Raw genomic sequence first — 14,373 nt, forward strand, 5'->3', positions numbered from 1 at the left:
GCGAGAGAGTGAGAGAGCAGGGGAAGCCGGAAGAGGCTGAGGGAAGCTAAGAGGCGGGGTGAAGACAGCTCCGAAGCGGGCCAGGGGTGCGCGTGCGCCCGCCTCTCCCGCCGGCTCTCTCCCGGGCCCCGCTGCCCTCCTTCGCGGCCCGGTGACAGCCGGGCCCGGTCCGCCAGCCGAGTTCGCCGCGCGCGGGCTCCCGCCCGCGTCGAGCCGGCCACCCCTCCCCCTCTCCCGTCCGGTCGCGTCCCGTCCCGTCCCCTCGGGCGGCGGCGGCCCGGTGCCGAAGCGAGGCGGCAGCTGCGGGGACGCAGTCCGACCGCCCAGTCCCTGTCCCGCGTCCGCCGGCTGCCTTTGCCCCTCGGTCGCGGGGCCGGCCGCGATTCCGGCCCCAGGATGCAGAATGTGATCAACACGGTGAAGGGAAAGGCGCTGGAAGTGGCCGAGTACCTGACCCCTGTCCTCAAGGTAAGCGGGGCCGGGCTGGCCCGGGGCCGTCGGGCACGCGCTTCAGTCGGCCAGGGCCGAGGACTGGGCGCCGCAGGGCGCCTCGTGCTGCCCGGCCGGCGCAGGCGGGAGGGATGGAGCTCGGGGAAAGGTGCCTTGTGCAGCCACGGTCCTGCCCGGCTGGCCTGCAGGGCTTTCGGGACCCGAGGGGCGACCCGCTAGCGACGCTGTGCGCGCGCAGCATTCAGCGTCTCGACACGTCGGGTGCGAAGGTGGTGTGTCGCTGAGTCGATGTGAGGACGTCACATTGTGACCTCTGAAGTCGGTTCAAACTTTCCAAACGAGGATTTGGTTATCTTTTTTAAGCAAATGAAATCAGTTCATCTAGACTAATGACATGTCGCCGGTTTAGGGTTTTTTGTTTTGTTTTTGCTTCCCAGTGTGGACTCCGTCCCAACTTGTTTTACGTTTCAGAGAAACAGTGAAAATTGTGATATTATCTCTTTTACAACCCTTGCTAAGCAGCAAAGCCTGGCTTTTCCCAAGCTTTTAAAAGAGTGATAATTAGTTGTTAAACTTGAATGTAAGTGATACCAAGGAGTGACTTGACCTTGCTACATGTTGTCTATCTTTATTATGTGGACAACAGTACAGTAATTCAGTGCTTTTTTAAAAGTGACGTTAGTTACAACAAAGTTTTGCTATTTCAAGAATTAAATTTTAGAAGTGGATTCATTTCTTTTCATAACAGATGTAAACATTTTTGTGTTTTATATTGATAAGCTTATTTGCCTTTCTGACAAAGTGAAAGAAAAGGATGGCAAAGTTTTACTTTATGTTTTAAGTTTAGTTTTTGATTAAAACTTCGGAATTGTTAATGTGGAGATCAAATATTGGAAAGTTGGTTTTCTTTATTCAAGAAGCTTGGCCAGTATGCTAAGAATACCAGACAGTTTCTCCTTTCCTTCTGTCCCATTCTTTAGCATACTTGGCTTTTCTAAGTATTTCTAAGACTGATTTTCAAATAATCCCCTTACTAGACATGGTTCAAAAAGTATATGAATGAGAATTCCGATTCTTGTATTGTTTATATTTGTTTACTGTGAGGCCCATCTTAATTAAGATTATTCAGTAGGCTACTCAAAGTTGAAAATTCTATTGATTTTTAACAAATGTGTTTGTGTGTAGTGTTTTACCTTTTCAGAATAGTACCTCTACATAAATACATAAAACTTAAATAATACAGAACTATTCCATTTCTTAGTTTCCCGAAGAGAGGAGCAAGAGAAGACCCCCTACATTAAAAAGGTGAAAGGTTGAACTGAAAAGGAAATATTTAGTGTGTTCCTTTTAAAATCAGGAAAGCAGAACCAATGACCCGTCTGTTACTTTTCCCTCCTGTGGAAACAGCTTACAGAAAGAATCCTTTCCTGCTAGAGGTGAGCATGCTAAGCAAAATACTCAGAAAAGAAGGAATGGCCGCCTTGAACCCCCAAACCACAACTACTGCCAACGGAGTCAATTTGAACTAAATCGCAACACTATATGACAAAGTAAAACTCCTCTCCTCCGGCTTTGAGTTTCTGAAGCTGTAAATCTTTATGGGAGCAGAAAGCTTGGGCTTTCTCCCGAGGAACTGCTTGAGTAGGTTTGAACCCCAACCTTGCTCTTAGCAGCTGACACTTAAACCACTGCACCACCTCACTCTGCTCACTGACGTCAAGTCAATGCTGACTCATAGCGGCCCCTCAGAGTTGCTGATAGTTTTGAACTGTCAACCATGAAGATCACAACCCAACACTTAAATCTACACGAGCAGTGCTCCATCTAGGACTCTCATGACCTCCTAGCAAGTAAAAGGAGCCGTGGGTATTGTGGGTCATGTGTTGAGCTGCTAACCGCACACACCTAGCGGGTAGAAACCATCAGCTCCTTGGCTGTATGACAGAGGAGACAACGTTAAAATGAAGGATTTCTTTTCTTTCCTTTTCTTCTGAAGACCATAGTAAGAGACAACAGCCCAAGTTCTTAAGATGATCATCATAATCCTGACAAACCCCATTCTCATATCTAGTCTTTGTTCACGCTTGTTTAAGCCATTCGGATCCTTCTCTGTGTCTCTGTCAAACAGAATTTGCCTAGGGGCGTTTTCTTTTGCTCTTACCTCAAGTTGTGGGTTCCTCCTTGGGCTACAAAGTCAGCAGTTTGAAACCACCATCTGGTGCTTGGGAGAAAGATGAGGTTTTCTACTATCAAGGTTTACAGGCTTGGAGATCCACAGTTGTAGTTCTACCCTGTTGTGGAGGGGTACTTTGAGTCGAGATGGACTCAGTGGCTGTGGATATCTTCATTCCTCCTCTCGCTGCTCGCTGTTTTACTTTTCTTAATGGCATTCTTTGTTTAGTGTGTTTTTCCCTCCTCCAGAAATTAAGTTCCCTGTGAGGATAAGAATGAATTTGAACTGTTTTACACATTGCTATATGCCCAGGTCTCGGACAGTGGCACACTGTGATACTACATTTTAAGTGGGTCATATTCTTAGATAAATCCTTTTGTTTTTTTTGTAGACTACCACAATTTATATATGACTTAAAATGTAGAAAAATATTAGTAAAATAACATTCTGGCTTTAGAGGAAAGAATTTACAAATTTTTCACTGTTGTAAAATAAAATCAGAATTACCATAAGGTGTGACATCAAGTTGGGCTGCTATCTACAAAGTAGGCAGTTCAAAATCAGCAGCAGCTCCTTAGGAGAAAGATGGGGCTTTCTGGTCCCGTAAATAGTTACTGCTTCGGAAACCCACGGGGGCAGTTCTACCTTGACCTGTAGGATTGCTCTGAGTCAGTATTGACTCAGGGACAGTGAGTTTGGTTTGGTCATGGTTGTATAAACTTTTGAATTCTTTCCCAAAAGACTTGTTCTGCTATAAAACACAACCAAATCCACTGCCATGAAGTCGACTGCGGCTCACTAGTGAACCTAAAGTGCCCGGTTGCCCTTGTTCGTAAGACTAAATATTTGTGGAAGCAGGGAGCCGCATCTTCCCACAGAAGGGCTTCTGGCTTTATACCTATAACCTTGCCCCACTACACCACCAATGCTCTTTTGTTGTACACTGTATTGTAATTGTTTTCATGTCCATGTCACCTATTAGACTTGTTTATTCCTTGAGATCAGATTCATTCATTCACTTTTTGTCTGCCTCATTGCCTAAAATAGTAGATGCCAGGCAAATAGTTGCTTCACAAATGTTTTTTATTTAAATGAATAAAAAGTAGAAATTGATGTTACTCATTTATTCTTTTTTTAATTTTAGGAATCAAAGTTTAAAGAAACAGGAGCCATCAACCCAGAAGAGGTAAGCGCCGGATAGATTTTAAGTTTCCTAAATTTAGAGAAATAATTATTTTATTAAAACCCTGTGTTTTCTGCTTTGTAAGAAAAGCTTTTAAATGTTAGTCGCAATTTAAGTAAAACTGGATTCTTTCTATTTACAATATTTAGGGACTTTAAATAATGTACTACTTCCTATAAAAGGAGAGGTTACTTCCCTCTTAATTTGCCACTTCTCCCTTTGCTCTGTGCTTCCTCTGTATTTAGAAATAGGGTGATAGAGGCATGGCCATTTACCCTCTGCTCATCTCTATGCCATATTAGTCTTTGCAGTGGGCACTGTGACGTTCGCAGACCTGACTGTTTGCCCCAAATGGGTTTTCATGGCTTTCTGGTTGTATACTCCATCCACTGCTGGAACATTCATTGTTCTCTTAGTATTCAGATTATGTGGTTTTTTTTAAACATACTTCACACTGATTCTTTTCTCCCAATCCAACTTATTCTACAAACTAGGTTATTTTGAAACTCCTTTATGTTGGAAATAACAGCTATGTCATAGGCTAGTTGTATTTTTTAAAAAAAAACTTCTAACAAGACAAAGAGTTCTTTTCAATTTAGATAATTTCACTTTGTTTTCCATGAAAAAAACGGAGAAAAGATCGATTCTGAATCCTTTTTAGAATCTATTCTTTGCAATCAGGTATTTATTATAAGTAGCTACGGTTGTATCAGACTTATTTTTGTTCTTAAAATATGGAACAGAATTTATTTGAGTTTTACTTAAGCTCTCACTGAAAACACCACTCTTTGGTAATAGAGCTTAATTTATTATTTTGAAAGAAAAAATTTACAATGTGGCACATGATAGGATCTTACTGATGTTTTAAATACAAGTCCACAAGGCAGTGAATTAACTGGTCTTTCAATTTCCTATTGTGATGAAATAGTAGTTTATTTGTTGAGTCGCAAACCACAGTTAGTCGTTCGAAGCCACCAGCCCATCCATGGGCAAAAGATACTCCATGAAGAGTTACACTCTCAGGCACCTACAGGGGTCTAGTCTGCCTGATAGGATTGCTGAGTCAGAATGGACTCGGTGGCAATGAGTTGTTTTGTTTTTAGAAATTCAAGTGAATTGTAAGACAATTGTGCTTAACAAAACCAGTCCAGATGGGTACCAAGCACATATAAAATAATCCTTATTTTTCATAAAGGCACATAATGGTGTAGAAAGAACCTAGAAGACTTGCCTTTAGGTCAGTGGTTCTCAACCTGTGGGTCGCAACCCCTTTGGGGGTCGAACGACTTTCACAGAGGTCACCCGATTCAGAACAGTAGCAAAATTACAGTTATGAAGTAGCAACAAGAATAAATTTGTGGTTGGGGGCCCACTACAACAAGAGGGACTGTATTAAAAGGGTTGCGGGATTAGGAAGGTTGAGAACCAGTGCTTTAGGTGAATTGCTTTGGTTTTTCTTGTTCTCACTTGGGCAATGGCAAGTTGTGCAGGCTTAGGCCAGGTTCCTCATCTAAAAGGTGAGATTTGGCCCAGATATTCTTTAAGGGATCCATTCTACTTACCTTAGTTATCTAGTGTTTCAGTAACACAAATGCCACAAGTGTGTGGACTAAAGGAACAGGATTATATTTTCTCGTAGTCTTGAGGATTCACGTCCAGGATCACAATCCTGGTCCCATGGAGGACATACTTTCAGTCTTCCCCAGTAAGTGGCTGCCTGTCTGTACGCATGCTTTGCTCTGTATAGAAAGAGCTGGACCCACCCTTCATTGGTAGCACTTCAACAGATGCATGGATTGCGTGATATTTGACTGCATTGTGCGAGGTCGTCACATTAGATCTCATCCGCAGGGATAGAGGCTAGGGTTCCAACAGATATTGTGGAGATAGTTTAGGCTTCATGAGTTCAATGCCTTTAGTGCTCATGAAACTGGCTTTTGATCTTAAGGGCATGGAAATTCTTGCCAAACAAAGCTATAATGGAGACATGACTTTTGGAATTGTTGTTGCTAGGTGTCATCGAGTCTCTTCTGACTCGTGCCACCACATGCACAACAGTGAAGCATTGCCTGATCACGTACCATCGTCACAGTTGTTCTTCTATTGCTGCAGCCACTGCCAGTCCACTTTGTTAGAGGCCTTCTTCAGCACTGTTCTGCGAAACACGATGTCTTTCCTCAGGATTGGTCTCTTCTGAAAACATGTCCAAAGTACACCAGACCATTTCTCTGTCTTTGCCTCTGCTGTGCAGTCTGGCTGTGCTTCCTCCAAGATGTTGGTTCTTTAGGCAGTCCATGGAGCTTTCAGTATTCTTCACCAGCACCACAATTCAAATGCATTCATTCTCCTTTGGTCTTCCTTAGTCAACAATCAAATTTCACATGCATACGAGGCAATGGAAAATAATGTGGTTTGGGTCAGGCACATCTTAGTTCTCACAGTAACATCCTTGCTTTTCAGAACTTTAAAGCGGTCTTGTGCAGCAGATTTACCCATTGCAATATGTCATTTGATCTCTTGACTGCTGTTGTTTCCATGAGCAGTGGATTGACTGTGGATCCAAGCAAGACAAAATCCTTGACAACTTCAACCTTTGGTTCATTTTTCATGATGTTACCTATTGGTCTAGATGTGAAGATTCGATTTTCTTTACATTGAGTTGTAATTAATACTCAAGGCTTCAATCCCTGATCTTCATTAGCAAGTATTTTTAAGTCCTCTGCGCATTAAGCAAGATTGTGTCATTTGCATATAGTAGATAGTTAATAAGCCTTTTTTCACTCCTGATGCCACATTCTTCTTATAATCCAGCTTCTCGGTTGTTTGCATATCAAACAGATTGAATAAGTATGGTGAGACGATGTGACCCCGAGGAAGCATGCCTTTCCTGATCTTACAGCGTGTGTAGTCCTTTGTTCAAACAGCTGCTGCTTGGTGCATGTACAAGTTCAGCATAAACACAACGGCGTGTTTTGGAGTTTCCGTTCTCCTCAAGGTTATCCATAGTTTAAGAACTACTCAGTCAAATGCCTTTTCATAGTCAATAAAACACAAATAACCGTCTTTCTGGTCTTCTCTGCTTTCAACCAAGACCTATCTTGCCCCTTCTCAATCTAGCCTGAACCTCTGGAAGCTCCTGCCATTGTACTGCTACAACCATTATTGGATGATCTTTAGCAAAATTTTACTTGCATGTGCTGTTATTGATATTGTATAATGTGAGCATTCTGTTGGCTTACCTTTCTTTGGAACTAGTACAAATATGATCTCTTCCATTCAGTTGGCCAGGTAGCTGTGTTCCAAATTTCCTGGCATAGATGAATGAGTGCTTTCAGTGCTTCATCACTTATTGAAACATTTCAATTGTTATTCAGTCAATTTCTGGAGCTTTGGTTTTGGCTAATGCATTCAGTGCAGCTTGAATTTCTTCCTTTAATACTGTTGGTTCTTGCTCATATACTACCTCCTGATATGGTGGAATGTCTATTTGTTTTGTATAATGACTGTATTCTTTCTATCTTCTTTTGATGCATAATTTTGTCCATAGAGTCTTTCAGTATTGCAATTCAAGGCTTGATTCTTTCATTTTCAAATATGCTGAGTGAATTCTCTATTGGTTTCCTAACTCTAGGTCTGTACATATATCATTATAATAATTTATCTTCGAAAGCTGCTCTTTGAAATTTTCTGCTCGACTCTTTGATGTCATCATTTTTTCCACTTGGCTTAGCTACTCTACGATTATGAGCAAGGTTCAGTCTCTTGTGATAGCTACTTTAATCTTTTCTTTCTCCTTCTCTTTTTAATGAATGATATTCTTGATGTCATTCCACAGCTTATCCTCTGTCATTCGTGTGCAGTGCAGCAAATCTGTTATTGAGGTGTTCTTGAAATTCAGGTGGGATAGGCTCAAGGTTGTATTTTGGTTCTCATGGATTCGTTTTAATTTTCTTCAGCATCAACCAGAACTTACATATGAACAAGTAATTGATGGTCCGTTCTACAAGTCAGCCCCTTGGCCTGGTTTTAGCTGCTGATATTGAGCTTCTCCATCATGTGGTCAGTTTGATTTCTGTGTATTCCATCTGGGGAAGTCCGTGTGTATAGTCACCATTTGTGTTGTTGAAAAAGGTATTTGCTATAAAACAGTTGTTGGTCTTGCAAAATTCTATCTTGCAATTTCCAGTTTCATTTCTACAATCAAGAGCATATTTTCCAACTACTTTTCCTTCCTCTTTGTTTCAAACTTTTGCATTACCAGTAATCATCGGTGCATCTTTTTTTTTTAGACAAATTCTAAAAGAGCTGTAACACTGTCATCAGTACATCTTGATTGCATGTTTGATTGATTTAGGCTGAAGATGGTATTAGAATTCTTCAATTTCTTCAGCACTAACTAGTAGTTGATGCACAAATTTGAATAATAGTTGTATTGATTGAATTTCCTTGAAAATGAATAGGTATAATCCTAGCTCAATCATGTTATTTCAAAATAGATAATGAAATGTCCCTTTTTGGCAATGAGTGCAGTGCCTTTCCTCTTGATTGTGTTTTTCAGCATAGTAAACCGTAGAATGTTCTAGTTCAGAATGGCAACAGTAATTTAGTTTTAGCTGACTAGTGCCTGGGATATTGATTTTCATGTGTTATGTTTTTGACCTCCAGTTTTCATAGATTCGTACTTGGTACATTCCAAGTTCGTGTCGGTGGATTTTCACAGCCATATCTTCTCATTTTCAGTTTTGCCCCTTCCGGAAACGAGGTCAAGAAGGCTTTGCTCTCACATCCCACGGACTTTATTCCGTGGCTCTACTTTGAAAATGTGCCTCTGCCTTAGTCGTATTCTGAGCCTTCTGACCTGAGGCACTCATTTATGACATTATCTCTGACCGTGTTCTACTTCTGTTTCGTAGATCCTCAGTATGTGACAGTGCTTTGATTAGCCATAAGACTGTCCACTTCGTAGGACAGCTGATGCCTTCTTTGTAGTCTGCTCTTAGTCTGGAAACTCTGCTGTTCACTTTGGGCGACCCTGCTGGCATTTGAAATAACCGTGACAGAGCTTCCAGCATCACAGCAACACACAAGCCACCACAGTACGACACACCGACAGACAAGCAGTGGACTCTTAAAACTAAACATCTGAAATCAAGAGCAGAGATGACAGTATTCTGTTCTTATATCCTTAGATCATAGATTCCCAAACTTACTTGCTCTACTTTCCCCTTTTCAGGGAAAAACAACAAAACCCATTCTCCCCAGCAATGAAAACTTTTGTACTATAACTTATAATCCAGAATAAAGTATTAGGTATCTTCCATCAACCCGATGCTTGTATCATTCCAGTGTCCCCCAGGTGTCAATAATACCCCACTTTGGGAAACACTGGCTTGGACTTTATGCCTTCTGTGGAGATGACTAATTGATAAATAGTTGAAGTTAAATATGAAACTGTATGGTTACTGGATAAAAAAGTAACTTTTAAAACCGGAATTAATTTAAGAGTGTTTTATCTAGCTAGAAATAAAGGAAAACTGGTGGAATCGGGGGTTAAGCTTTGGGCTGTTAACTTATAGGTTAGGGGCTGCTACATGGAAGAAAAATTAGTCAACTTGATGGCAGTGGTATAAGCTAAATCTACTTTCATGTTGGATGTGTGTGGCTCGATTAAGTAGAGTACTATTCATAGAAGGCAGCTTGAGAAATAGTTGCTCACCAAATTGTTAATAATATCAGTTTTATCTTAAAAGTAAATTTTCTGCTTGATGATAAATCTCACAAGAGAATAATTACTGAGTAAAAGCTGTTGTAAGCAGTATTGATCACGTAGAAATCTGAGTCCATTTCTATCTTACATTTAGTTTATTTGAACAGAAACAAGTAATAGTGGTCATTGTATATTGTTAATGAGGATAGATGGGTGCTTGTGCAATTCCTTTCTCAGGGTTGTTTTCCTTATAGTTTAATTTTTTTTATGCCATCAGGCATGAGGAGGGGGAAGTATTAGGATCTTAGGACTTTTGCAGTGGAATAAATTCATGAACAAAATAAAGCAAGGGAAGTGAGAGTTGTTGTGAAATACAAATAATTGGGGAAGTACGTATGTACTTTACTTGAATTGGGGCATTGAAAATTATGTTCAACAGGCTTTTGCTTTCTGCTCTCAAGAATCAGCGGAGTTGCTGTCTGCAGATAAAGCTAGCTCTTGCTTAACTGGAAACTCTCAAAGGGGGACACTTCCTATTTAAATTTGTTGTTGTTGTTGTTGGAGTAAAACAAAAATGTGTAGAATACAAAAGGCTTGTTTGCTGAGTCAGTTTCTTAATTAGCTAGATATTTTAAAAGTCATCTCCAAAGTTTTTTTCTGCCTTCTTTGGCACTACATTTCTGTTTTTAATGATTAAGACTGTGAAAGAAGTTTTAAAATTGGCCATTTTCTAAATGAAGGGGAAAGGAGGAGAAAAAGTAGCATGCATTTTGATATATAATCAGCTAACTTTACATTAGAGGCTTTTTTCAGTTTGACAACTTAAACTTTTTTTTAGAAGTTTTCACCCAGTAGCAAGAGTCTCTCTACATTTTATTTGTCCCTGGAATCGTTTTTGGCATTTTCAATCCTGTAGCCTTACCTCTATTCATTATATGATACTGTATGCTATAAGAATGTAGCTCTCACAATAATCAAAAATCACTTTCAGACAAATAAATTAGGTTTAATGCTGTTTAAAATTTAGTTGAAGATCTGACCCGTTTTGTAGTGATCAGTTTGGTATCTTACCATACTATATGTAATGATGCATACCTTTTCTTTTCAAACCCTGAATAGTTTGTGGCCGCTGGAGATCATTTAGTCCACCACTGCCCAACATGGCAATGGTAAGTACATTTGAGTGAACACAAAAGAAACAGTTATGGCTCCAGCCCCTCCTGAGTGCCTTCCTGCTGAGGCTTATGTGGGGAGTGACATGCCCAAAAAGAGCTTTGTTAACATTACAAAGATCAGAGAGGGGCCTGGGTGTCCTGTGCAAATATTGCATCCTTGAGATTTTGCAACCTGCTAACTTCCTTATTAAAGCCCCCAATTGTGAGTTGTGTCTGAATTGTGAGTGGCTGTTGCAGTAATTCTCCAACCCAGCTGAAGAGTGCAGTGTGCTGTCGGAGGGAGCACACCATAACAAACTCCCGCTGTAAGTCCATGTTGACTCTTAGTGGAAAGCAATCCCTAAACAGGGTCGAACTGTGGGCTTCCGAGACTGTAACTCTTTACCCGAGTTGAAAGCCTGGTCTTCTGCCTAAGGAGTGGCTGGGTGCTTTCCAACTGCTGACACCTTGCATTTAGAAAAGCCCAATGCATAACCACTCAGCCAACTGGTGTCAGTTGGAAGGAATGTTGGCAGATGGGAGGCTGATGAAGGTGATTTCTCCTCTCCATTGCTTAGCTAGAGGCAGTCAGACCCCACTGACCCCCATCCCAAGTAATTTTGTTAGATTCCTCGGGTGGGGAATACCTCGATTCTTGGCTTCCTGCGAGAAAGAAATTCACGGCAAAACTAGTTTGTGATCGTAATGAGTTTTATAAAGGATAGCAGAAGTTTCAGGTTTTACACAGACCTGAGGCCACAGCACGAGGAACAGCGGGAAAAGGGAGAGGTGGTCTCCTGGTTCAGGCTGTTTTAGGGCCTTCCCCTGGGAGGCCTGGTGAAGGTGCTGGTTGACCCCCATTGGCTTAATTCAGCCCACCTGGCCTAGATTGGGGCCCACCCAGGTATACTGGCTTCTTACAATTACCTGTAGGGGGCCGCTAGGCATGGAGGGGAACAACCCTCATTATCCAGCTACCTAAAAATTTCTTTATGAGTACAAATGAATGTTATAAAATTTGGGGCAAGGGATTCTAAAACTAATGAGGTTCTAATTGATGTTTTTAAATATTTAAAGATCTTAAATAATTACATCATTTTAAACCGGAATTGGCACTCTTTTCTATCTGTGGTCGTTTATTTCCCGTAGTTTTTATATTTAACTTATACCCAGAGAGTTGTTCCTGCTTTTAATCATTTTAATTTTCTGGGGTGGGTTAGGCCAGGTTAACTAAAGAAACAAATCCAGAGACACGCAAATGTGTAAGAAAGAGCTTTATTTCAAGAAGTAATTGTATATTAAGCAAACATCCTAGCCCAGTCCAGATCAGATCCCTAAGTCCAATATTAGTCTGCATATTCCTCTTCTGACTCATGCGGCCACATGGAATGATGCAGAATTCAGGAAGATTACAGATCAGGCAGGTAGAAGCAAAGTCCTTTGAATCCAATGGCAGTAGCTGCATCTCCAGGGCTCTGGCAGCAATCTAGGTCATCCAGCAGGAAAGGTGAAGACAGAGAGAGAGGGGAAGGTTCCCAGCACCCTCTTTATGAGAAGGCCATGCCCACAAAAGGTCACCATCAGGTTGTGACCTGATAGACAGGCTAGACTCCACTACACTTTTCTATGTCTCCAAGTTGACATGAAATTATGTAACTACCACATAGGGCATTGATATTTATGCATCATGAAAGCTAAACTGGCAGGTTTATTATTATATCCTTTTTGCCCTTCTGTGTTTTCAGTTCCATATTTAAAACTGAGATTATATTGTATACGCTCCCTGATTTTAGTAAGGGTTGTTGCTCCCTGCCCCCACCCTACTATCTAAATTGTTAAAAATGTATATACTGAATTTTGATATTAATTTAGATATATGTGAAGTCAGATAAGGAAAACTTAGAATAATTTTGCAAAAACTGAACTAATTTAAGATTTTCCTGATAAATACACATTTGTGATACATGTTTTGCTTGTTCTGATTCCTTTGTTAAATCCCATAATTATTTGATTAGCTTAGACATGATTTATGCCATTGTGTGTATATGTGGTCAGGATCTTTTTAAGTAGACATTCAGAGTTTATAGTCGTACTCTATGAATTGTGCAGTTTGAAATCATTTTACTATAATTCAGAACTCATTTAAATCTTACTCCAGTGTCTGTTCTTTTGGCTGGCTTGTGGATCCAAAGGAATAATCCATTTCAAGTCCGTGGTAGAAACAAGTTCTTGCCATGCCATGCTTTCCTGTGTACCCTTAAGGCTCAGTGCCCTAAGGAACGTCCTCTCAGTGCCTGTAGCATTTGCTTGACCATGAGGAATTTGACTCTTGGGAATGGCCTAAAGCAACCCACAGGACTGCCAAATCTTAATGGAGAACCTCCTGGTGGTTTACTTTGTGCTTAAAACCTATCTGTGGACTGAATTTAAGACTGAAGCTTAAGAAGGTAACAGCACTAAATCGATGCCTTTATATTTCTGTGACAGACCAGATGCCACCCTACATCTGGCTAGTTCCAGTCATTAACAGAAAAATCTTTGAACAAATGCATCCTGGGGGATTCCAGCATATCCTAGAAGAGTGGGAAGGAAGCATTGTTACTGGCTCTGGCCCACAGAGGGAGTAGTGGTCATGGGCAGGACCCTGGGGTCTCTGGCTTCCTCCTGGTGATTCCACCGTTTGGTTTTGTGGCCCTGGACAATTTGACTTTATTAAGCTTTTGTTTACCTAATTGTGAAATGGGGATTTTAATATTACCTAGTTGTTTATTAGGATTAAATTTTTAAAATACAGATTAAAATTTTAATTTGTGACGCAGTAAGTATTCAGTAAAAGTTTGTGTTTAGTCATTATTCTCAACATTATCATTTTGTGATTCAAAGGATCTCGCATCCCCGAGTTCTGATTTTCATCAGTGATAGGAATGGGATCGTGCCAGCAGCCTACTTTGTTATGTAATGTAATGCAGCTTTTTTTGCTGCCTCTTCTTGGCTTGGACGTGAGCATTGCTTTAGGACTGAAAATATGAATGAGCATATACACACAAGGGAATGGAATTTTCTTTTTATTTTCAGACAAATACAATACTTGTTTAATCTATATTATTCTAACCCCTTTGTCTAATGTCAAAATTTTGTAGATCTACATATCTTAGTGCATTTTACTTTTAAAGGTGAATTATGCTTTTTAATGCGCTGAGCCAAAATATGCCCAGGATCAATCATTAAATGACATTCTATCCAAAATAGTAGTAAAATAGTTTTCTTGGGGACTGTGATATAGGTTTTGTTTTCTTTTTAACATTTTACTGTAGTTTGCATAAAAATTAACAGCAAATCATTAGTGTTCCATTCAACAATTTATTCACATTTTGTTGGACATTTGCAAATCAATGTAATAGTGCTCTGTCCACTTCTTCCCTGGGCCATTGTCCATTCCCACTTCTTTCCTGCTCCTTCCAGACTTCTGAACATTGTTTTTGGGCAAATGCTAATCCAAGTTGGGTAGTTTTGCGACTTAGATGTGATATCGTCATTCCGTATTACCTTCTAAAAGTTTATGTGTCTCTCTATGTACCTTTCATTGTTTTTAAAGGGCTACAGGGGAAGAATCCAAAGTGAAGGCTTACTTACCAAAAGGCAAACAATTTTTGGTAACCAAAAATGGTAAGAATTATGTTGTACATATTAAAGAATGGTGTACAGT

The 14,373-nt window shown here is 40.5% G+C and overlaps 1 protein-coding gene and 1 pseudogene across 1 annotated transcript in view; one reads left to right on the plus strand and one right to left on the minus strand.

Moving 5' to 3' along the window:
- Window positions 1-6: 6 nt before the first annotated feature.
- Window positions 7-14,373, plus strand: part of ATG3 (autophagy related 3) — a 34,947-nt gene continuing 20,580 nt past the window's right edge. Inside the window, exons 1-4 of the mRNA XM_075542533.1 lie at window positions 7-468; window positions 3,768-3,809; window positions 10,633-10,682; window positions 14,263-14,333. Coding sequence (XP_075398648.1) covers window positions 397-468; window positions 3,768-3,809; window positions 10,633-10,682; window positions 14,263-14,333 — 235 coding nt within the window. The 5' untranslated portion in view covers window positions 7-396. The remainder of the gene's footprint in view (window positions 469-3,767; window positions 3,810-10,632; window positions 10,683-14,262; window positions 14,334-14,373) is intronic.
- Window positions 8,093-8,122, minus strand: LOC142442057 (U7 small nuclear RNA; annotated as a pseudogene).

The sequence above is a fragment of the Tenrec ecaudatus genome, chromosome 2 (assembly GCF_050624435.1).
Source record: "Tenrec ecaudatus isolate mTenEca1 chromosome 2, mTenEca1.hap1, whole genome shotgun sequence".
Lineage (NCBI taxonomy): Eukaryota > Metazoa > Chordata > Mammalia > Afrosoricida > Tenrecidae > Tenrec > Tenrec ecaudatus.